This window comes from Danio rerio, chromosome 13 (assembly GCF_052040795.2).
Source record: "Danio rerio strain M-AB ecotype USA chromosome 13, GRCz13ab, whole genome shotgun sequence".
Classification (NCBI taxonomy): Eukaryota; Metazoa; Chordata; class Actinopteri; order Cypriniformes; family Danionidae; genus Danio; species Danio rerio.
The window spans coordinates 24,974,526-24,997,760 of NC_141033.1; the positions used below are offsets into that span (position 1 = coordinate 24,974,526).

At 37.4% G+C, this 23,235-nt stretch overlaps 2 protein-coding genes across 9 annotated transcripts in view; one reads left to right on the forward strand and one right to left on the reverse strand.

Annotated features, from left to right (window-relative positions):
• Positions 1-22,336, forward strand: part of bmpr1aa (bone morphogenetic protein receptor type 1Aa) — a 39,827-nt gene extending 17,491 nt beyond the window's left edge. For 2 of the 6 annotated variants that reach the window (XM_087278477.1, XM_087278478.1), the window contains 12 exons: positions 4,915-5,003; positions 5,096-5,187; positions 15,682-15,841; positions 15,932-16,034; positions 16,119-16,215; positions 16,630-16,720; positions 17,052-17,190; positions 17,273-17,465; positions 17,801-18,098; positions 18,210-18,385; positions 18,969-19,099; positions 20,163-22,335. In XM_087278477.1, the coding sequence (XP_087134603.1) occupies positions 5,118-5,187; positions 15,682-15,841; positions 15,932-16,034; positions 16,119-16,215; positions 16,630-16,720; positions 17,052-17,190; positions 17,273-17,465; positions 17,801-18,098; positions 18,210-18,385; positions 18,969-19,099; positions 20,163-20,288 (1,584 nt within the window). In that variant the 5' untranslated portion in view covers positions 4,915-5,003; positions 5,096-5,117 and the 3' untranslated portion in view covers positions 20,289-22,335. 6 annotated transcript variants of the gene reach the window in all.
• The window catches only part of mmrn2a (multimerin 2a), a 63,481-nt gene continuing 61,757 nt past the window's right edge, over positions 21,512-23,235 (reverse strand). For all 3 annotated transcript variants that reach the window (XM_087277294.1, XM_087277293.1, NM_001145706.1), the window contains 1 exon segment: positions 21,512-23,128. In XM_087277294.1, coding sequence (XP_087133420.1) covers positions 22,725-23,128 — 404 coding nt within the window. In that variant the 3' untranslated portion in view covers positions 21,512-22,724.

A 23,235-nucleotide genomic window follows, 5' to 3' on the forward strand; every position in this document is an offset into this window, starting at 1 on the left:
CAAGCAAACAATGGCAGCGGAGCCAGAAAGTCTGCCCTGCAGTCTAGCAGGCCTTGAAAGGCATGTCGGGCATAGCGCCGACACTGAGGGAAGGCAGCCTCTAGTACTGGGAGCCCTGCTGTAAGGAGGGGCCCCAGGAGAGACCAGAGATCCGGGCCAATGCAGGGCTACAGAGCGAGAGCAAGGGGAGACGAACACCAGACCACTCTGGTCATCATGCAAACTAGAAGTGAATGGCAAGGGGAGATTTATTTGACAGTATTTCATCAAATTTGAGTACAATGGCTTGTGTCTTCTGGTCAGCCAAAATTGTCTGTAGGTTGCAGTAAAGTGTTGTTTATGTTGGGTTGTTGATTTGAGGAAACCCTTCAAAGTATGTTCAGCACATGAGAAAGGACAGAGAATTTTTTATCCCTCCTCAGGGATTGGGTGATATCCATAGTAAGACATAAGGTTGACTGCAAAGGTGCACCCTAGTTACACATCGCTATACAATACCCCTATTCATTCAGCCTCCTTACATAAAATTATGGCGCCACCAAAGCCTTGCAGAGGGCAAAGCTGGAGGAGTGTCTGATGAAATGCTAAAACATGGTGTGCCTTATATTACTTTAAAATCCCCAATTCCTTTCGAACAACAAGACTGATAGATGTCCATCCTAGACATGACCTCTGGGAAGTTTGAGTTTTAAACAGTTTAATTCCAAAGTCAAAGTTTAGTAGTTTGTGTCATCGGTCTAATATTAAAAATTTGTAAGTCGCTGTCAAGGGTATCCATCTCTCTACACTTTTCTTAATTTGAAGACCCAACTTTTGTCTCAGCCAACTATTTAAAAATAGGAAACATGAGGAAAAATATTTTTACCAGCAAAATGTGAGAAATAACTTTAATTTATTTGGCCTTTTAGGAAGTTTTGTATGTGATGTCTTTTTAAACAAATGCTATAAAAAATAAGTAATCACTTGATATAGACATTTTAAAACCCATCTTTAAAAGACTGAATTACTGAATGAAATTTAACAATGTAATCATATGCATTACAATTCAATACATTTGATACATCAGTAAAAACATTCATAATGTCTAAAAAGATTTCTATTTCAGAGCAAGGCTATTTAAATAATTCTAAAAAAGTTTCATCAAATAAATAAATAAGTCAATAAATAAATAAAATAATTAATTAGGTAGCACAACTGTTTTCTGCATTAATAATAATAATAATAATAAAAATATATATCATATTCAATATATATATTCAATATATCAAATAATTATCATTATTATTATCATAAATGTTATTTGAGCATTAGATCTGCATATTAGACTAACTTCTGAGGGGTTATGCTACACTGAGACTGGTGTCTTTTACAATCATACTGAACCCAAAGTTAGGATCATTATATCTTTATATGTTGTATAAAGATGCTTATACTTTCTAAAATGGTATCTGCAACATTTAGAATACACTTGCAAATTTAATGTAGCTCTTAATTCTATATTTTTCTATAGTGTTTGAATGTGACACATTTTATCTATGTTCTTTGCTGCAGGCTTTCTGCCTTTTGGTATTCTGACCATGCTTTCTGCATGGTCTTCCCTGGTCATGCTTGATGCTGGTGCTCTTACACATGCGCGCGCACAGACACACAGCGCCACAGCTTCTTGTCTCTGTGTGTAGGTGCCTGCACAGCTATCTTGTCCCCCTGCCTTGCGGTGACTAGCTTTGTTCCCTTGTTATCCGGTCAGGGATGTGTGAAAGTGGGGCACAGGTCGGGGCTCTTTGTCCCCCTTGGGCAAATCAGAAGTGACAGACACCGGCCCACTCCGCCACTAATTTGTCCCCCCCTCAGGACAGACTTCACTCAGGGCCACTAATTGCGACGAGACGCACAGGCCTACAAGGGAACAGACACATCACGTTATTAACGCTGGAAGGGGCCAACGGGGTAATTGCGGAACATCCTTCATCAAATTATTTGAGCATGTTTCAGCATTCAAGAGTAGCGCCGTCCTGACGGGTTGAGGGGTCAAGCTTAAAAAAAAAACAAGGGGGCAGTGATGTTCATTGCCATCAAGAAATTACAGCATTTAAAAACAGACTCTGTGTTTCTCGTAATATTGGAGGATTACCTTTCTTTAGATATCTGCAAAGGTAATTGCAGGTTCTATTCTTTTGTTACTCCAGGGCTCAAAATTGCGACCATTTTGGATGCCTATGCGTCCGAAATTTTATCTATGCGACCTCAAAATATATTTGGCAGCATTTGTGCGAGAGCATACAATTGTTTTGCGCGACCAGTTTTTACTGCAAAATTTTCACCTCATGTGTGGATTCAGGAGACATTCACGCAGAATGTATCTTTACACTTAAAACGCGAAACGCAGTGCTCAGGAATGGTTTTAAACAGTTGTCATGTCAACTTGCTGCAGTAAACAAAACCAATTCGATAATGCTTGCCCTGCCTTCGCGCTCTTCTTATTGGCCAACTGCTTTAGAACTGAGCATGAATGGATTGGTTAATATCAGCTGTCAATCACAAACACTCAGTCTGCCTTCTGGCTTGGGACGAAAGGGAGAGCTACTTCCGCGAAAATGTAAAGCACTAGGGATGTAACGGTATCAGAATTTCACGGTACGGTAATACCTCGGTATGAATGTCACGGTACGGTATTTATTGAATCATTTACAGGAAAAAACAAAACTTATGAAAATACTCCAAAAAAGTGCCAAAAGTGTCAATGACATACAAATTAGCCATCTATCTGTAAGCTTTGAAACAGGAACTTCAATTTTAATAACAAAAAATTATTAAACCATGTAAAAACAATAAAGTTTCAATTTAGTATTGTTGAAAACTCATCACATTCAACATTTAATCACACTCAGCCCATCTACACAGATGAGAGCTCTGCTAGTCGGACTTCTCATCAAGCATCTCCCGCTGGATCTAATCTCACTATATTTATTAAACGGGATATTTAATTTATCTTGTTGTCTTTATCTAACGACATATTCCCTGACTTTGGTCATTGGAATCTATTACTTGTTCTCAGGTAACGTGTTTTGGCTGAGCGCAAAGATAAGTTAATGATTAATGTAAGCACGTACATTCTGTATATTGACTGATCGCTTGCCTTTATTTCCTATAATGTATAAACTTATTGTATGTTATACTTTTAAAATGGCCATTATCGATTATTAAAACTGATACTCAGCAAAAGAGAGGCTGTGTTTCGTATTTTCACTGAAATTGAAAGGAGGCAGTTGTTATCGGCTCCGTTTTGTTATAAATATCCACACAGTGAAGATGACGCTCATCTTATGCAGCACGACGCCTCAACATGTCTGCTGTCTAAGTTGCTAATATTAAAATGAAAATAGGCAGTTCCTTAAATCATGTTTACATTTTATTGTTGATAAAGTGAAACAACGAAGCCAGGGTGATGTGAATGAAGTTTAAAGTACACTGTTCCCTTTGAAGATTTACCCGTGTCCTCGGTATAGTCTGCTTTTCCATATCAAACTGAGAAGAAGAGACTGCAGCCTTGATCAAACTTGCGAAGTCTGAACTTACAAGGAGAGGATGCAGGACTGAACTGTGCGTGTTAGGCTACTTAATATTCAGGAAAAGCCCCAATCAGAGAGGCGAACGTCTGCAGCCCCGCCTCCGTTTTCAGATGTCTCCGTTTTCCATTATCCACACTGAGACATTATCCACACATTTCGAAACGCTCCGTTTTCGGCGCTCGAGAACTCCGGCGTAGTGTGGACGGTTGGCGTAACCGTAGCAAAACTTATGCGTTTTCAAACTAAAACGCATTAGTATAAACGGGGCCTTAGAGTTTTCCAGCTCTTTTCATCCCCGCTTCTAGCAGCACACTCCATTTCCGCATTACTGGATCTGTAGCGACAACAGACTGCAAGGGATGATGGTCAAGCATGGGCTGATGGGTATTGGAGTTTTCGCTACCTCCCGTTCGCTTCATTCGCCTAAGCAAATTTTCTCAGAAGACCTATAGTTTTACAGAGTCATGCGACTTCGGTAATATCGAAAAAAATTAATATTGCGGTATGACGCTATTTACAATACCGTTACATCCCTATAAAGCACTGAAGAATAGAATGAAAATAACACTGACAGATTTTGTTTTAGAACCATGGCATCTAAAGTTACAAATAATGACACATCTTAGTGATCATGTGCTGAATGTTAATCCACTATCTACACTTTTCGAAGAGTGGATAAATGACTTCCATTGGCTTCAAGTCCGCTATGAAAAGTCTGTGGGATGTAATTTTCAGTTAACTGTTTGCCACATCTAGCACGAGAGGTTCTGAGGTTTAATCCTTCATTTAATCGCCAGATTCTGTCTGCCGTGCAAGTGGCAGCTATATGTAACTGGTGAGCGGTCGGTGTATCATTTGATCACTCAGTTATGTTATAAAAATGTTTTTTTCTTGTGATAACAGGATTTCGTTGAGACATATTTTCCTCATGCATGCATATATATTTTTTTGCTTGTTAGTTTGATAAGTGTTGATTTTAAATGCAATAAATATGTTTGTATAAAACTTCTCGTAACGGTGCTTATAATTGGTGGGTGCGACAAAAATTTTTTTCTGATGCGCCTACATTTTAAAAGTTAGGAGCATCGGTGCTACCAAGCAAAGGGGTAATTTCGAGCCCTGTACTCTTTACAAACTTAAATTACAAACAGGTCATATAGATGATTCATAGAAATATAAAATCACATGATGATATTACAGACAGCGGAAAGTCTGATTTGAAAGCCTCACAGAGTTTAATCGTAAACTCGGATATGTTTGTTGATACCTTGTTAAACTTACTTAGAAAGGTGTGTTGATGCGTGTGTGATTTACTCATCGCTTGTTTTTTCTTGTTTTATTGTAGTGCCATGGACCCCATGAGAAGGAATCTTTAAACTTTTAGTGTCCAGTCATCTTCCTCTCATTCTCTGCATCACCTCTGCCTCTTGAGCCGTATTTTTGATTGCTCCATCTCTATGTTAGTGCTTGCTGACATATTAGGAGCTTAATCAGACATCATCCCTGATCTCATCCTTATCCCAAAGATTACGACAAGACAATTTGACAATGCGTCAGCTTTTGTTCATCACTGTGGTTTTGACTGGAGTCTGTCTTCTTCTCACACTCTGCTCTGGAGGTAAGAATGTTTTTTCACAAAAATGTAAGAATGTTCTGTCACAACTCACACTTTTCTATTTAAAACACACAGTAGCTTATATTCATATTCTTTAAAACAAGCTCTATCACAAGTATATAAATTGTGCTCTCACAAGATGCTGGAAGGACATTTTGCAGCTTATTTGCAACTGCTCTATGCAAAGTCTGGCATTGGAGTTCACCTTGTTATATGTATGCATTCCACATGAGAACACTTTCCAGAGCTACTGTGGGATCTTAGCTCAAGCATTTTCATATTTAAAGCTATTCACTCATTAAAATTAGTTTTGTTATTCTGCACTTTTTTTCATCAATGTGAAGCTTAACAAAACACACAATCCTTTACTTTGCTGGCTTGAAAGCTCCAACATTTCAAGGCAATGAATTAAAATATTAATCAATATTAGTACTAGTAGTGGCTTTATTTATAGGCACCTTTCATGACACTCAAAGACACATTTCAATCAGAATAAAATGCAATCAACGCAAAGTTACAAAGTGAAGACTAGACAGACAGGGTACATATTACCATATCAAAGCCTGTCTCCTAACAAGCTTAAAGGGTAAGCTTTAATACACAATTTCTATATGCAAAAACAGAATAAATTTAATTATAACTCATGGTAAAAATTTTATGGTGGTGGAGCATAAAACCATACCAAAAGCTTCAACTTGACCAAACGAGATGAGCATCATTGAGTGAGTGACAGATGGCACAGTATGCAGAACTGAGGTGTTCCTGAACTGTCAAGAGAAAGCACAGCCAGTATCAGTGGCAGTATTGCTATGTATCATAAATATTTGTTAACTACTAATGCAATGCAATGTAATATTATAAGTCAATGAATACCAGTTTAAAGCTGAGGCACGCTTGTTGCTTTGAGCTGTTTTTTTTTTTTTTGTGTGTGTGACTGCAGTACTGATGTCTGAATAACATGTGCCTGTGTAAATGTTTCCATATGCTTAATAACTTAATGTTTTCTGATGTCAAAGAAAACTGATAGCTTTGTTTAATAAAAACTCCCTCCTTGAGTCAAACTGAAGTCTGTGTTCCCACTGAACTCAGCAGTGACAGTTCTAATGGTTGGCTGTGGACGGTCAATGAGCTGTGAAGGCAAACATCACCAGCCGATTGCTTGGAAAGCAGTTTTTGGGGCACAGAGACAAAAGAAAGCAGTTCAAGTTGTAACATGCCTTGAGCTTTATATATTTTGCTTACTTTGTTTATATTAACATACTTCAACTCTGAAAGTTTGTCTGTGCAAAGACAATAGATCAGGTCAGAACACCGTCTGATATCTCTGAGTTGTTTACTCATGCAATAGAGTTCAAAAGGCATCTTTCCTGTCATGACTCACTCCTGAACCATGAGCCTCTCTGAGGCCCCCCACTAAAGGAAGCAGTTGAAGTGATTGTTGCCGCTCTCTCTTCCTTTTTTAGCACATTAACCATTTCCTTTATGGCACGGTCACAATTGCTAGTGGGTATGAACTATTCCAAACACTCTGTGTTCTCCGGAAATACTTGGTCTGTTTGTGCTGTTGATCTTGAGATTTAAGCCCCTAATAAGTGTGTGAAGATTTAAGATATTACAAGTGGCCTTTTTGCTTTTTTTACTCTTGTTTTAATCTTGTTTTGACATTTGTTATTAATAATATGTAGTTTGTTTGTTTTTTCTTTCTTTTTTTTTTGTTCACTTTAGGGCTGAAACTTTTAATAGAATTATTTATTTAATCAATTACAAAAAAATCATCGATTAAAAATGTAGTAATCAATGTTTCGTTTTTAAAAAATTAAATTCATATAAGGCACCACTTCCTGGACAAGTAAACAGAAGTGCAAAAGCGACAGATTGAAAGAAAAGCGACAGCCAGAGTAAACGACAGAAATGATCTCGAACATAACACGAAACGTAAAGCTATTTGCATGCAAGCACCTTGTCAGTTTGACTGAAGATCATATGGCTGCAATATGTAATGGCCAGCCAGTGTTATCTTTTTTCCCTTTTTTCGTGATGTGTTGTGTTGAGGCTAAACACTAACATTACGATCTAATGTAAAGTTATAAAGCCTTTAGTCTTCGCTGTTGCGTGTTAAGACTCAATGCTAGCATAACAATCTAATATAAATTTATAAAGTCTTTATTTCTTCCGCACTGTTGTGTGTTCAGGCTGAATGCTAACATTAGGATCTAATGTAAAGTTATAAAGCCTTTATTTCTTCCACACTGTTGCGTCAAGGCTAAATGCTAACATTGCGATTTAAAGTAACGTTAAACATCTTTATCAAAAGACTTTAAAGTGCAGCTTTTTTAGAATGAAGTACAGCAGGATCATCTTGAAAGTTCTTGTCAGAAAACATAATTCAGAAATTTTTGAACATGGCTTTAAGTTAAATGTGGGAGGTGGACACTCCCTTTAAAGACAATTAAAATGTAAGAGTGTTGGGTACATTTACATGAAACATTGATAGCAGTGATAGATTTATCAATTATTAAAATGATTTATAGCTGGCGCCGTAATTTACTCATATTTTGTGTGGACTAATATGGCATCTATTTTAATAATACCTTTGACAAATAATTTAAATGAAAAATTATTTTAAAGTCAAACTGTCTTATTAAAGATTGAAGTAGCACATAACTTTAGCATTTACAGCAACTGCCGCATGAACTTAGATATGAAAATGGGGTTGCACTAGTAGGTATCCTCATACTTTGTTAGGGATGAAACTAGGATCAGTTACTCAGATATTGCCATAAATACACAAAGTTTAGTTTGGTTTTTAGTGGGGCTGTGCGATTAATCAAATCGCAATCGCAAATTGAAACGTTGTGATTAGTTAATCGCAAAAGGCTGCAATAGGAATATATGTATTATTTAATATCCCGCCCAGAGCATATGCGTGACTGCTGGCTGAGTGTGTGACAGTCTTACTATACAATTGAGTGAGTACACTTTTGTTCTGACCAATCAGAATTGCGCAACCAAACTATGTCCACAATAAATATAGGAAAACAAACAGAAAAGCGCTGACAGGTGGGATGATGGCGTCTGCTTATTTGGAAATATTAATAGACTAATTAATATCAAATAAAAGCAGCATTTGTTTTCCCCAAATCGCACAGCCCTAGTCTTTCGATTACATTCTACATTTTAATCATTATTCTGATGAATTATTTGAGAGAAAGAGAGGTCTCATAACATGCTCAGTAGTCAGATTTTCAAATGGCTCAGTTTTCCTTTCGAGTTCATATTATATCAAACATCAGTCTAATGTCCTTGCTGGTGTATTTTTGTAGATGCAGCAGAAAAGTAGAAGATGGTTGAAACCAGAGAAGCGGCAGTAAAGTGAGGACATTTGAATTCTCAATGTGCTGTTGTTTCTCTTAGTGTTAGAGTTGTGTAACGCCTAGTTAAATACCTCTATAGTACTTTTTTTTTTACTTGCTCATCAGATGCACCCCTGAGATGTAATTTCAGGCAGGTGTCTGCACCTCAGAAACATAATCTTCAAGAAACAGAGAGGTGACATTGGTGACTGAAAGCCCTCAGTTGCCTTCACAGTGCAAAGTGTTTTTGTTTTTTTTAAGCAATTGTAGTGTTCTACCTGAGTTGAATAGTGAATAGGGTTAGCACTCCTCCTAGGGGAGAAGAAAGTATTTCAAATGCAGAATGGCATTTACCCCGTTTTTTTCACTGGGTTGAATGCATTAAAATACAAGCAAATTTGATCCATGAATAGCACATTAACAATTTATCCCACTGTACACCTGATACAAGTATTTATTTCCCCCAGATGAAGAAGTAACTTTTAAACAACTGAACACGATTCTTCAGTGAACTTCAATAAAGTCATGTCAATGAAACTATAAATTGCTATTAAAGGGTGAATTTAACTGAAAATGCACATTTTTTTTCTTCCCTTTGCTCTTTTTCTTTCATGAGTGTAATGGTGTGTATCTGCTAGAGAGTCTCATTATGGAGGGATGCTCTGCCAGACCTCAGTCTCCACTGTAACTGGCAGCAGAATTAGGCACACATGTGAATGTGAAGGCTCTAATGGGCCCCTCTGACAAATCAATCATCGCCCACATCCAGTTTCTGGCCAGCAGTGGGCAAAAATTTATTTTACTCAGACTGAAATACTGCTTGGCATCTATTTTGAAGTGCTTGAGAGATTCCTAACATTGTTAATGTTGCTCTTTCAGCCACTTCCATTGAGTTTTGTAAAGTTGCAGTAAATATTTTGGCTGGGTGATTTATTGAAATGAATTCACGAAGGCGGTTGAGCATATCTGCAATTGTTATGCACATTTTGTCAGGGAAGCAGGGTTGAGTGATCTGTAGTAAATCTCCAAAGAAGGCCAGAGAGATCTCATGCAGCATCTCCAAACAAGAAGAACCTTAACTACTTTTACTCATTCAGCGTGACTTTTAATCAGACAACTGCAGAATCATTTTACAAAAGGATTTATTTCAAGTATTCCACTGAATTTATGAAATGAGTTTACTAAAGTACTAATCTGAACAGTAGTTCATTGAGAAGCTACACAAACAGCTGTCATTAACATATTATTTTGATGTTATTATTATCTTATTAAATCAATTTTGGTTTTTGGTTTTACGTAGCTTGTCAGAGTACTGACACTGTGTAGCTGCATCTGAAAGCATGCACTGGAGTTATACTAGAATTGGCTTTACTGATAAAATGTACATGAAAGTTGTCTTTGATTAAAAACCCAGCCCTAGTAAATACCTCATTCCTAAATCATTCGAGATCATTTAATCCTTGCTTAAGCACTGAGTGCAGAGAATGGTGAAAAAGATGCCAAAGGTAAAGGAAAGGAAAGGGAACTACTGGTTTTCCCATCTGATCTTTGCCCATCCTTTTCCTTATGTGAGATTTCCATCCTGGCACTGTGCGTAGGGGTCTGTCGCCAAAAAAAGGGGACTGTCTTCTTTAGCCTGGGCTGAAGGCCACACAACCTCTTACATTTGCTTTATGAGTAGCTCAATTACAGAAATGACCTCATTAAAATCCCCTGCGAGCAGTTGAATGAGATTAAGTCTAGACAGTGTAATTCTGTTTAAGAGTTGATTTTTATAGTTTAGTAAAGTAACATGAGACAGTGTGTTTGATCCACTTAAGTAGGTAAGATATGGACTCTGTCCGCACCCTGCACAAGAGCACTTGAGAAGCTGAATGCGTCATTTAGTTTGCGGTCTAGAATCGTTCTGATAGACTGAGCATATCAAAGGCAGCGTCTCCCAGCTTCACAAGCTTTATCTGGACATTTAACTGCACAGCCTCCATCAGCTCTGTTTTCTCAGGGTGTTTCTCCAGCACTCATGTTTGTGTTGTGATCAACTGTTTTGCTAACGTTTCCTGCTATCACACCACTCTTTTAACCCCCATTATTAAGATACTGCTTTTGTAGACCACCAAATTTTCATTTTCTTTACCTTTTTTACTTTAATTTTGTAACTTTAACTAGGCCTACACTTTTCTAAATCAATTATTATAACAATTTTAGCCTTATGAGCCTCAGTTAAAGTTCACTGCGATTATTATAAGAATAGGAAAAGTTTGGTAGAAATCTTTTGTACTTTTTTGTATTCATAAAATGGGAGTCCCTCTGGCATTTTTTGCAATGTTAATTTCATGGCATAAGTTTCAGGAAAAAAAAGACGAAAGCTAAATAAAAATTAAGTGATGACGACAACTGCACATATGTTTACATTTGAAAAGTAAACCAATCCACCAGTAGACACAGAATGCGATTAAATCATCTTCCATAGGGGTGTCTTTCTGCTTAAAACTTGACTTATACTTCTGCGTCAAGTGACCGGCGTAACCCACGGCGCATGCAACACACGTAGCTGTGCATTTATACTTCTGCGCGCTGTTTCTGCTGGTCTGCATTAACACTTCCAAAACGCTAGTTGGCAGTAAGGTGTTAATGTGTCTCTGTGTCGAGTTTCTTCGCTTGTGTTTTGTTCTTTCTGAACGCTTTCGGGATGTACAAGTGGCTCAAACTCGCTCATTTTGAGGCAGGAACCGGCGGACATGCAACAATTTTAACTAGGAGGTAAACGCAAAACAAAACTTTCCATCCAGAGCTCTTTTGAGGGACTCCACACTTGTAAACAATCGCTCCATTGGGCTCGCGCCGTTAGTGCGGCTCTCGGTCCTGCCCAGACTCATCAGCGCTACCAAGCTGACCAATCACAGAACTTGCACTATGCGTCGTTGCGACGTGTAGTTAAATTTTTTGAGAGGTATACGTCAGCGATGGCCACGGTGTAGGGCTATGCGTCAGCGCCATAGCATATGCGTGCGCTTGACGCAGAAGTAAAAATCAGCCTTAAACTGTAATGAAATTCCAACAGTTGGGAGAAAAAGAAGAGAATTTACTTTGGTCAACCTCACGTTCGATCTCAAGTCAAAAAAGAATCTGTATAAATCGTGTGGGGAGGAAATCACTGATAAAAGCAAAAATCAAAAGCGATATCATCCCCTTCAAAACTATTTAAGCCCTTTCTATCCCCTTCAAAACTATTTAAGTCTGGACAAAAAGACTTCTTCACCATGTTGAAGTAAAGGGTTTGCTAAATAATTGAGAAATCTTGCATTGTCAACAGATTACTGTTCTTACATGTGGATTTATTGCCAACACATAATTTTACATATTTCTTATGCTATAAATTAAAAATACATTTCTATTTTTTGGTCTTCTGTGGAAAATCTATATTCCATATTTTAATGGCTTATTTAATTTTAAGTTGATTAATAAATGTATACAATATTTTTAATTCAATAGACCTTTTTCACAGCGGAATTGAACACCGGAAACGCCCTTCGAAGCAATGTATCGCTATTTCCGGGTCTGCTAGGAGTCGCAGAAACATGACAGCCTCAGGACAGCGGATGACTTTCTCACTGTCAACTTTGCCATAATATGGACAGGAAGATGTTGTTCGGTGAATGTGTAAAACTGCCTGAATAAAACAGCATTTAAAATATGATACCGATTTGCAGAATGTGGTCTTACACAAAGCGTTTGCAATGTCAGGTTCCAGTAAGGTGCACAGCCAACAGCATAAGATCTGCTCATTCAAGGCATTCGTAAGCAAGATTAACCTGGCTATTAACATCCAGCAGGGTTAGTTTTATGTCAGTAGTCTCGTCTGTAAACTGTGCTAACCCCCTCCTTCCTTTTTATTTAGAGTCAGATTTAGTGAATAGTAGGTAGGTTGGTAGGTAGGTAGGTAGGTAGTTGTACAGGCGAGTTGCTATCGGTCAATGTGGGAGCCCCATACATTACAGGTTGTTTAATGCTCGTAAGGTTTTCTCAAGTCTGGAAACACGTTAGCTCCTACTCGTGGAAAAAAATCTATTTTTGTTATGTATTTGAAGAACAGCAAATAACATTTTACAATACAAAAATATACATGCCAGGGGGTAATTATAAATAAAATACAAATATACAAAATGTAATATAACATATGTAATAATTAAATACATTGTAGAGTTCACACATTTTTAAAGTGGGTCGAGCTGTCTTGTTTAGAGAGTTGATACTGGTATTATACAAGCATATTTTAGTCATCAATACCTTAAAATCTGGTTTCATATTTGTAAATTTACATTTATGAATGTACAATTTTGTTAACAACATAAGCAAATTAAATAAATAAAACTATTTTCCTCTAGATTAGGATAATCAAGTTAAGTACAAATGTACATTTTTCCATAATGATTAAAGAGGTTTTGAACACAAAAGAATTGTTAATAATACAGTTTTGCACCTCACCCCATAAGCTGACTATGTACAATGCCAAAATAGGTGTAAAACCGTCTCATCATATTCAATACAAAAATACAATTTACATCATTGAATTGTCTATTAATCCAAAATAAACAACAATGTGGGGAGAAATCATGCTTATAGATTAATGACCATGATGAGCACTTGTTTGTGGAAGGCAGATAGCTTAACTGGAGTTTTGTCTATATTTTAATTACTCATTAAAATAAAACTAAAAACACGAGTCTTTAATAAAACATGATAATCTTCGCTTTGAAGTGCATACAGCATGCGAACACACTCCCGCATATAACTTGAAACGACATTCAACCGCTCTAATAATTTCACCCATGATGTTCTCTGTCCTTCGTCTTTCGGGGAATCGTGGAAATTAAAGTAAGAGTGTCGGTTTTTTGAGTTGGAGCAGCCGGGAACGCGGCAATTACAGCGATGAAATGACCCTGCCATTCTTTCTTACTCCGTCGCATTGAAACCAGATATTGTCGTACGCGGTTTCGCTTACCGGAACCAGGAAGTGTGCAAAAGGCCTATTACACTTAAATTAAACCAAGTATAATTTATTTAACGAAATGACTAATATCTTTGGAAGTGTAGTCAACTAAAATGATTCAGTAGACTAAAATAAGACTAAATGAAACTAAATCAAAGCTTGTTGTCAAAATGAACCCAAATTCATTGTGTAGACCAAAACACAAACTTCTCACAATATTTTATTTAGTTTTTCACAAAACATGTAAAGTAATAAAGTTTTGAGATAAAATGAATGTAAGGAAGGGTCATGGGGTAGCAGTGGGTAGAACAATCGCCTCACAATAAGAAGGTCACTGGTTTAATGACATTTCTCTCTGGAATTTGCATGTTCTCCCCATGTTGCCGTGGTTCTCCTCCGTGTGCTCCAGTTTCCCCCACAGTCCAGAGACATGCGCCATAGGTGAATTGAAAAAGCTAAATTGGCCGAAGTGTATGTGTCTTGAGTGTATGCATGTTTCCCTGTGTTTGGCTATGGCTGGAAGGGCATCCGCTGCATAAAACATGCTGGATAAGTTGGCAGTTCATTCTGCTGTGGCGACCCATGATTAATAAAGGGACTACGCCAAAAAGAAAATGAATAAATGAAGGCGAGGAAATAATAAGACACTGGTGAGATGATTCAGGTGTGTCAGCCAAGGCAAATGATTTATATGGATACATTAAAATATATAACTATGAATTAGACATCAGCGGTAATGAGCTGTTTTTACATTCATTTAGCAGAGATCATGCAGTAGTAATGGGGTTCTTTGCAATCTGTGGATTTTTTTTTCCAGACTTCTTCGGATTAAATCTCTCAAATTTAGCAATTTTGTTTTGGCTTGATCTATTTTTTGACTGCATTCTCTACTCCTGTTTGCATTTTCTGCTACCTAGAAAAACAGGAATTTGGAAAGTTTCTGTTTCTGACCCTTTTAAATATATTAAATTTAGATTTATTAAATTAGAGCTAAATGTGCTGTCTTTTACCAAGGCATTCTAGATTCAACAGTGGCATATCAAACCCTACTGTGATTGGCTTAAACGTGCTAGGAAATGTTCTTCATGATATCATGTTTCTACTGGTATATCCTTTTTATTCTGTTAGCCTTATGCTGTTTATATTGAGTTATATGTCCTCATTAATCACATTTTCAGTCTATGTACATAGTGGGCGATCCATTGAATTATGCAGTGAATTGAAGAGCAACAGAAGCTCCTTTATCCTGCCCAGCTCTCTATTTAATCACTGTGTCCTAATAGAATTAGTCCAGTAAGAGAGTCCAGTCTAATTGTAAGATCGGCAGCACACGGAATGGCTGTATAAGACAGACTAGTAATGGGATCTGAGGATGGAATGCAGCTGATAAAGAGAGCGCCGTGTCGTCCTGCCGCCCAATCTCTCAAACTGCTGCTTTGTGAGTGATTAGCTGTTTTACTGACAAGTCTGGACTGGAACGCCTGCAGTAGAGTCAGTCTCAATAGAAAAGCTACAACAGTACATTCTCGTGCATGGTGACATGAGAAAACATCAGTAACTGAAATCAGTAAGCTCAGAAAACTTCCTTTTATCTGAAATTCAAAATAAGAAGTATGCAGTTTTGTTAGCGTGTAAAATGGAAAGCACTTTTTGATATTATTGATGTACATAAACTGAATTTAAACATGAGCAGCTATGATGACACAAATAGTTGGAGACAGTGGACCTGTTGAGGATTGACACTTGAATATCAGTAGTTGATATTTAATGATAGTTAAATGTCTGTAGTATATCTATACAGAAACTGCTCGTTAAATGTACATATGGTGGATTAATAATTTTGTTAGTTTAGTTGCACCATTAAATATGTCCGAGAAATAACCACCAAAAAAAATGTAAGCCATTATTTTGTTAAATGTTTTTTTTGCCATAATTTGGTTAGTTTATTGTTGAAGTCTTGGTAGTTTTTTGTTCTTGAAACCTTGAACGTGTTAACTGTCAGTTTAGATCAATTTCTGGATAAAAGTATTGTCTTTCAAAACAAAAGCAATGGTGAATTCAACAGTCATAATGCAGTTTCTGGAAGTGCAGATTTGGATTAGTCATTTGGTGTCTCTGAGCTGCCACTGATTATTACTGTTTTACAACTTCCAGCAGGTCAGAATCCTGATCATGTGCTGCAGGGCACTGGAGTGAAACTGGACTCCAGGAGACCTGGGGATGACTCTACTATTGCACCAGAAGATGCTGCTCGCTTCCTCAGCTGCCACTGCTCAGGACATTGCCCCGATGATGCCAAGAACAATACCTGCGAGTGAGGGCCACATGCACCTTTTAAATGATCAAGATTGTGCTTTCTAAAAACATTGAAGTTGATGAGGTTTTTTTTTTTTTAACCCAACAGGACCAATGGGCAGTGCTTCGCAATTATTGAGGAAGATGAAAATGGAGATGTGATCTTAAGCTCAGGCTGTATGAAATATGAGGGCTCACACTTTCAGTGCAAGGTAAAGAAAGTTGTTTCATGTAAGTGTTTTGTACTTTTATGTAATTAAATAAGTTGTACTCATTTAAAAGGTGTTTTTTCACAGGATTCACAGTTTGCACAGACTCGTCGAACCATTGAATGCTGCCAGTTTGATTTTTGTAATCAAGACCTGAAGCCTGAGCTGCCGCCTCGAGACTCGGGTAAGCTGCTGCACTGCTGAATTTGATGGTGTTGTAAGATTAATTTATTGGAGATTGTTCATTTACAAATTTTCACCAGACTCCAGTTTTAGCTACCCCTCACAACAGTGATTTCATATATAATATATATACATAATATAATATATAATATAATATAATATACATATAATCACATATAATATATATATATATATATATATATATATATATATATATATATATATATATATATATTGAGAACCAAATCAGCATATTACAGTTATTTCATAAGGATCATGTGAAACTGAAGGCCAGGATATTGATGCTGGAAATTAGTTTTAGATGAATAATATTATATGTGTGCTCTGCTGATTGAGCCCTGGCTCAGCTAATGCCTTTATGATGGACATATGTTTTCTCTTGATCTGTTTACAGAACCACCAGACCCTCACTGGCTGGCCTTTCTCATCTCAGTGACTGTGTGCTTCTGTGCTCTCATCTGTGTCACTGTCATCTGTTATTACAGGTGAGATCATCACCGCACTTAAGCAGCAAAACACACTAAAGCTCTTACATGTAATGGCTGCTTGTGACATGCCTGTTTTTCCACATCACTGAACTGTAAGCGAAATGCCCTCTGAAAACACATGCCACCCACATCATGGCCTGTTGTTGTCAAAAGAGACACTATTGTGTTACTGCAAGTAGGGGCAAGACTCTGTTCCTTGGCTTGTGAAAATAAATCTTTTAAAGTGCTATAGCATACAGCAAATATTGTTTTGTTTATAAGGAGTCAGGAGTGATCTCTTTAACATCAAGGATACAAAAAAACAGCTTTGACTGTGTTTTGTCATCAGGTATAAGTGGCAGACAGAGAGGCAGCGCTACCACAGAGACCTGGAGCAAGACGAGGCCTTTATCCCAGCAGGAGAATCCCTGAAAGACCTCATCAACCAGTCTCAGACCTCAGGCAGTGGCTCTGGACTCCCTCTGCTGGTGAGAAATCACAAATGCTCACTGAATGACTGTGCCTGACGATGTCTTGTGTTTTAACTGTGCCTCTGTTCACATCTTACAGGTGCAGCGCACTATCGCAAAGCAGATCCAGACAGTGCGAATGATCGGAAAAGGACGATATGGAGAAGTGTGGCTTGGTCGGTGGAGAGGAGAGAAGGTAGCAGTGAAGGTGTTCTTTACCCGAGAGGAGGCCAGCTGGTTCAGAGAGACAGAGATCTATCAAACCGTGCTCATGAGACATGAGAACATACTCGGTAAAATGTCATTCATGATGTTTGTCATTGAGTTTCAATTCTAGGGCCAGGCAAAAATATAGATTATACTTCTTAACATATATATTTTTAGAACTGTGCTTGATTCAGTATAATTTCTCAAAAGCCATGAATCAGTTTTTTTGTGGATGATTTGCCTCATGTTAGTGGAGAAGTATGATATACCTAGGCATGTTATAACAAGCAGTATTTGTATTAAATTTGTATTCACTAAATCAAATCAAGAATTGGGGAATTTAAATCAAATCTGAATATGTACCTAGCCCTGACGATTTTGATGTTTTCCTTTGTGACACCTCTCTCTGGTCTCCCTGAAGGCTTTATCGCTGCTGATATAAATGGCACAGGAGCCTCTACGCAGCTGTACCTGATCACAGACTACCATGAGAATGGCTCTCTGTATGACTATCTGAAGTTCACGACTTTGGACACACAGGCTCTACTCAGACTGGCCTTCTCTGCAGCCTGTGGCCTGTGTCACCTGCATACGGAGATCTACGGCACGCAGGGAAAACCAGCCATCGCTCACAGAGACCTGAAGAGCAAGAACATCCTCATCAAGAAAAACGGCACCTGCTGCATCGCTGACCTTGGCCTTGCTGTCAAATTCAACAGGTGCTTTGAATTTATTTCAATTTTACATTTATACATTTGTAAGATGTGTTGATCTGAATCTGAAGCTAGTTTTTATTTAGTTTGGTCATTTTGAGGATTTTATTTTCTCAGTGACACAAATGAAGTGGACCTCCCATTAAGCACACGTATGGGAACCAGGCGCTACATGGCTCCAGAAGTGTTGGACGAGACTCTGAATAAGAATCATTTCCAGGCCTACATCATGGCGGACATCTACAGCTATGGGCTGGTTATTTGGGAAATGGCCAGACGCTGTGTCACTGGAGGTATTTATAGCTAAAATTCAGTCTTGTACATTTACCTTTATGCCTTTAAGAGCTTTTCCATATCATTTGAAACTCTGAAAGAATTATATATGGAAACTCAGTATATGAACAATTTGATCATGTAAGATTAGTTAACTTTTTAACTTGGTTATTAAAATAACTGAACATCAACTAACAATCATTTTAAAGTAATTTCTAATATTGTGTACGCTATTTTTCATGAGTCACATATGTCCTCAAAACAAAGTTTTAGATTGCTCAATCAAAATCGAGTGAACAAAAGCTCTCATATTATATAAATTAGCAATAATGTTTAATGGACATTAGCAGAAAGACTTCAACCTTTGAGTTCACTTCACTTTAAAGCGCAAAATGCATTATACAAATACACTCATGTCTCTTTCATTCTGCTCCAAACTAAATCTGGTGTGCTAAGTTTTTTTTTGTATGATATTAATTGCATTATAAAACACACTTTAGAATATTAATCAGAGACATTTTAGATTTTTATGAAAACAGGTAGCTTCTGGAAGATGATGGATGTTTTTAAAACTGAATCCAACAATAATCTATTGTTTCCAAGGGATTGTTGAGGAGTATCAGCTGCCATATTATGAGATGGTGCCTTCAGACCCATCTTATGAAGACATGTTGGAGGTTGTTTGTGTCAAAGGACTGCGGCCCACCGTATCCAACAGATGGAACAGTGATGAGGTGAGTCTGCAGACTATTTCTGACCAGCAGATGGCAGTATATTTACAGATTATGTTCACAATTATGTTTTAGCTGCTAGATGGCACTGCTTGCTTGTGCAGTGCTGTTTGAAGAAGTGCAATTAAAATGTGTTTTTCTTGAAATTATACAGTTAGCTTTAGTTAAAGAATATTAAGAAAACATCACATACACAGCTATAAAAAGAGAGCACTTGACAATTATTTCTTTCTCTGGATTTATCATCTATGGGTTTGAATAAAACGGAAATGTTTCTTTTAGTCTATACAAGTTTGATAACATTTCCAAATTGTCATTTCAAGCTTTTTTATTTTCAGAAAATGGGAGTTGATCAAAATGAAAGTTTTTTTGTGGTTGTGATTGAAAATCTGAATCTGAAGTTCTGACATTAACATGAATATAAACTTGACTGAAACATTGCATATTTTATTCAAACCATTCAGTACATTTGAAAAAATCTGACAATTGCCAAAGGTTTCCTAAAGGCCTAGTTCACCTAAAAATGGAAATTCCTCCACTATTTACTCACCCTCAGGTGTTTCCAAACCTTTATGGATTTCAGTTGAACACAAAAGATACTTTGAAGAACGTTACAAACTGGTAACCACTGAGTTCCATAGTAGAAAAACAAATACTGTGGTTAATGGTTACAGGTTTTCAACATTTTTTTGAAACACAGTTCACCTTTTGCGGTCTCTCAGTTTCGCAGATTTTTTTAGTGCTTTTTGACATGCTTTTTTACAGCGCATTGTGTTTTGTGTCTTGAATAGCTCATTGTGTTTTGCGTCCTGATTAACTGTGGACCATCGTGAAAGAGTATAATGAGTATTTCATCTATTGCGGGCTATTTTTAGAACGTAACTCCTGCGATTAATAAGGGACCACTCTATTTGAATGTCAATAGAGTTTGTGACAAGTGAAGGGTGAGAAAATCACAGAATGTTCGTTTTTTGGGTGAACTATCTCTTTAATTGCAACTTGCTTCAGATCTATAAATATTTCCAGTAGAGAAGTACATGTTGTGAAATAAGATTTGTCTTCCTAGTGCTTAAGGGCCATGCTGAAGCTGATGTCTGAATGCTGGGCCCACAATCCTGCATCACGCTTAACCATCCTACGAGTCAAGAAGACTTTAGCCAAAATGGTGGAATCTCAAGACATTAAAATCTGACCAATGGAGGGATTTTTTATTATTATTTCCTGACATCATCAGCATCTTCACAGAGGAGGGACTCAATCTGACACTGAAATAAATCAAGCTCTCCTCCTCTGTTGGATCAGACGTGGTGCCTTTGCTGCTTTCTGTGAAAGCTGTATGGTTGTGGACTTGGATCAGTGGATTACTGCGCCAGAGTAGGATGTTCTGGTGGATTTGGGAAAGACTGATATAAACCCACCTGCCTTAAAATACACTCAGCTGTTTCTGTCGATTCTGGGATAAATCTCCTGCCATATGGATGAATTGCTGTTGACTTCTCATGGAATCTATGTAAAGCAAACTGTGATTTAATGTATGATGTAAATATAGTAATAGGTGAACTGAAAACAGAGCAAAACAATATTCTATCAATATAATCTCGTCCAGTAACAGCCGTTGTATAATATCTAGAGGAAGATTATTTGTGCCTCTAGTTGTCTGATGTGTGGCTTAAAAAAAAACTTAATTTAACTATACAGTAGTCCTACTTTCGCCATGTACTCTGACAAACATTATGAATCAACACATAGTCCCTCCCCGCCTCCGCAGACGGTTCAAGGTCAAGATACTATATGCATGCTGCTTTTTGGTAGACACAGTTTGGTTTCTCACACGAGTGTTAATCATTTTGTTGCATGAGTGATATATTGTTTGCGATGTTTAAAGCATGCATTTTTTTTTTGTTTTTACATCCTCAAAATAGAAACATTCCCAGTTGACTCTTCCAGTAAGCCTTTGACCATATATTTTAATATGAAACGTAAACCAGCCCATTTTTAAATCAGTTAACCGCTCATTCTGATGCACAGCTGAGTGGCTTTTGTCGATTAGGCAGATTTTGAGTTATGATGTATGATTATGATGCATCTTAAAGTCACCAAATTCAATTTAGTGTTTGTGGATGCAATGCATTCCTGAGTTCACTTCATTCTGAGAAACTGGGTCTTTTCTTTGGTACTATGATTCTGCCAATATAATAATCATGTGTTTAAACTTTATGTTTGAGGTGTCTGAAGGTGAAGGAAATGACTGAGTAACATCTGTTAGTCATCAGTGCTTAATATTTCAGTTAGTGCTGCCAAAAATACAGTTTAGGTAAGTGGTGTGATCCTAAATACACTTTACTGTTACATAACATGTTTACAGAACTCCCACGCAGATTTAATTTCATTATTATTTTAAAAAATAATACAGTGTTGTTTCCTAGTATACTTGTTTATTATTCTCAGTGCCATTGAAAAAACCAATGTGATTAGTAATAGTAACAAAACAACAATTCACAATCGTTCTTTACACCATTATCTGGACCCTTAAGGACAGGAAGTGTGAATTTACAATGCTTTGATAATATCAGTGCCAGACTAAGGTGCTTTGTCACATACTTCCGGTACAGTATGCCAAAAGAGCATCTTGATTAAAACAAAATGCCATATTAACTAAAATGCTTACAAAATAAGTCTAAAAATAAATAATTGTTCTAAAATAGTAACATTTTCTCACCCCAGCATGGCGTACTGTAGAATATGCTAGGGAATTCTCACTATACAAGGAATCTGGAAAATGTATCTGTGAAATGTATGCTTCATATTATGTTTTTTCAAATGAAACCAAGACAGAAATTAATGAAAGAGAAATAATTTCATTTTTACAATTCCACTGTTTTAAGGGACATTTACCTGTTAGTCTGAATTTCCCATTAACAGCATTTTGCACCCATTGCTTGTGGCTTCTGTTCCTGAAAATCTCCTTTTTAATCAGAGTTATGAAATATTATGAGTATGAGTTTTACCATACTGTATATATGCCTGTAGATATTTCAGTGTGCTTTACCATAGTATCACCAAGCCCAACTATGTGGAATGTATTATAGGACCCATAATGTTTAATTTGGAGACAGGTAATTGTTTTTATTTAGCCCCATTTTGAAAGTGTGGCTTTCGAGTAGGCCTCTAACTCTGTATACTATTTGTCCATGTAAGCTTTTACAAAATATAATTTTAATACACTAATGTTTTATGTTTTTGGCGTGTCTTGTCTTTCTTTGGTATAAACTGAAAAAAGAGAATATTTTGAAGTCTATTCTAAAATGACAATATACTAAAAATGGAAACATTTTATGCAGGGACGATAACTGTCAAAATTATTCTCATTCATTTGGATTAATGAATAAACTAAAAACTGGAGTGTATGTGCCAGGCCAGCAGTTGGCAGTTTTGTCATGTAAACGCACCCAAATCTCACTCGTTACAAACAGTGCCCAATGGCTCAATAACCTGTTGCAATCATAAGCTGTTATTTTAGTCTCTCAGATATCGAAAGAGAAGTTTTAAGTGGTGAGCACTGCAAAAACAGGCGGAAGTAATTTGCCATCTTTCAGTTTTTTTTTGCACATTAGAATGCTTTGTGTTCTCAGGTTGTCTGCAGCATTAAGAGACCAGCAAATGTGTTATCTTGTGGGTTGTTGCGCTCTATAGTTCCCTGCACCAGCTCTAGACGGAGTTCCTCTCCTTGCTCCATTTCCAGAATGATGACGCGTGTTGCAGGTGCTCCCAACTTCCTCGGGTTCTGCCGCATGGAGGCCACTACCTCTTCACCTCTCTTTAACTGAGCCAGAGAGAGGCCTGATCCAAAGTCCAGTGTCACCACAAAGAGGTAGACGCCGGATGTCGGGGCACGAAAAGCACCTGTTTTCGGTGAGTACAACTGACCATGATTTAGAGCCACGCTTTCAAAAAGCACTGTGCCTGATCCGTTTGCACCTTCGTTACTACTGGCCAGGAACATCACTGGACTGTCTGGGAGTTGACGAAGCACTGTTTGGAATCAAGTGATAATGTAAAAGTATTAAAACATGAATGCAGAGAGAAAGGGAAGAGCATATGACAGTACCACTTCTTACCATTAACTAAGGACTTATTAT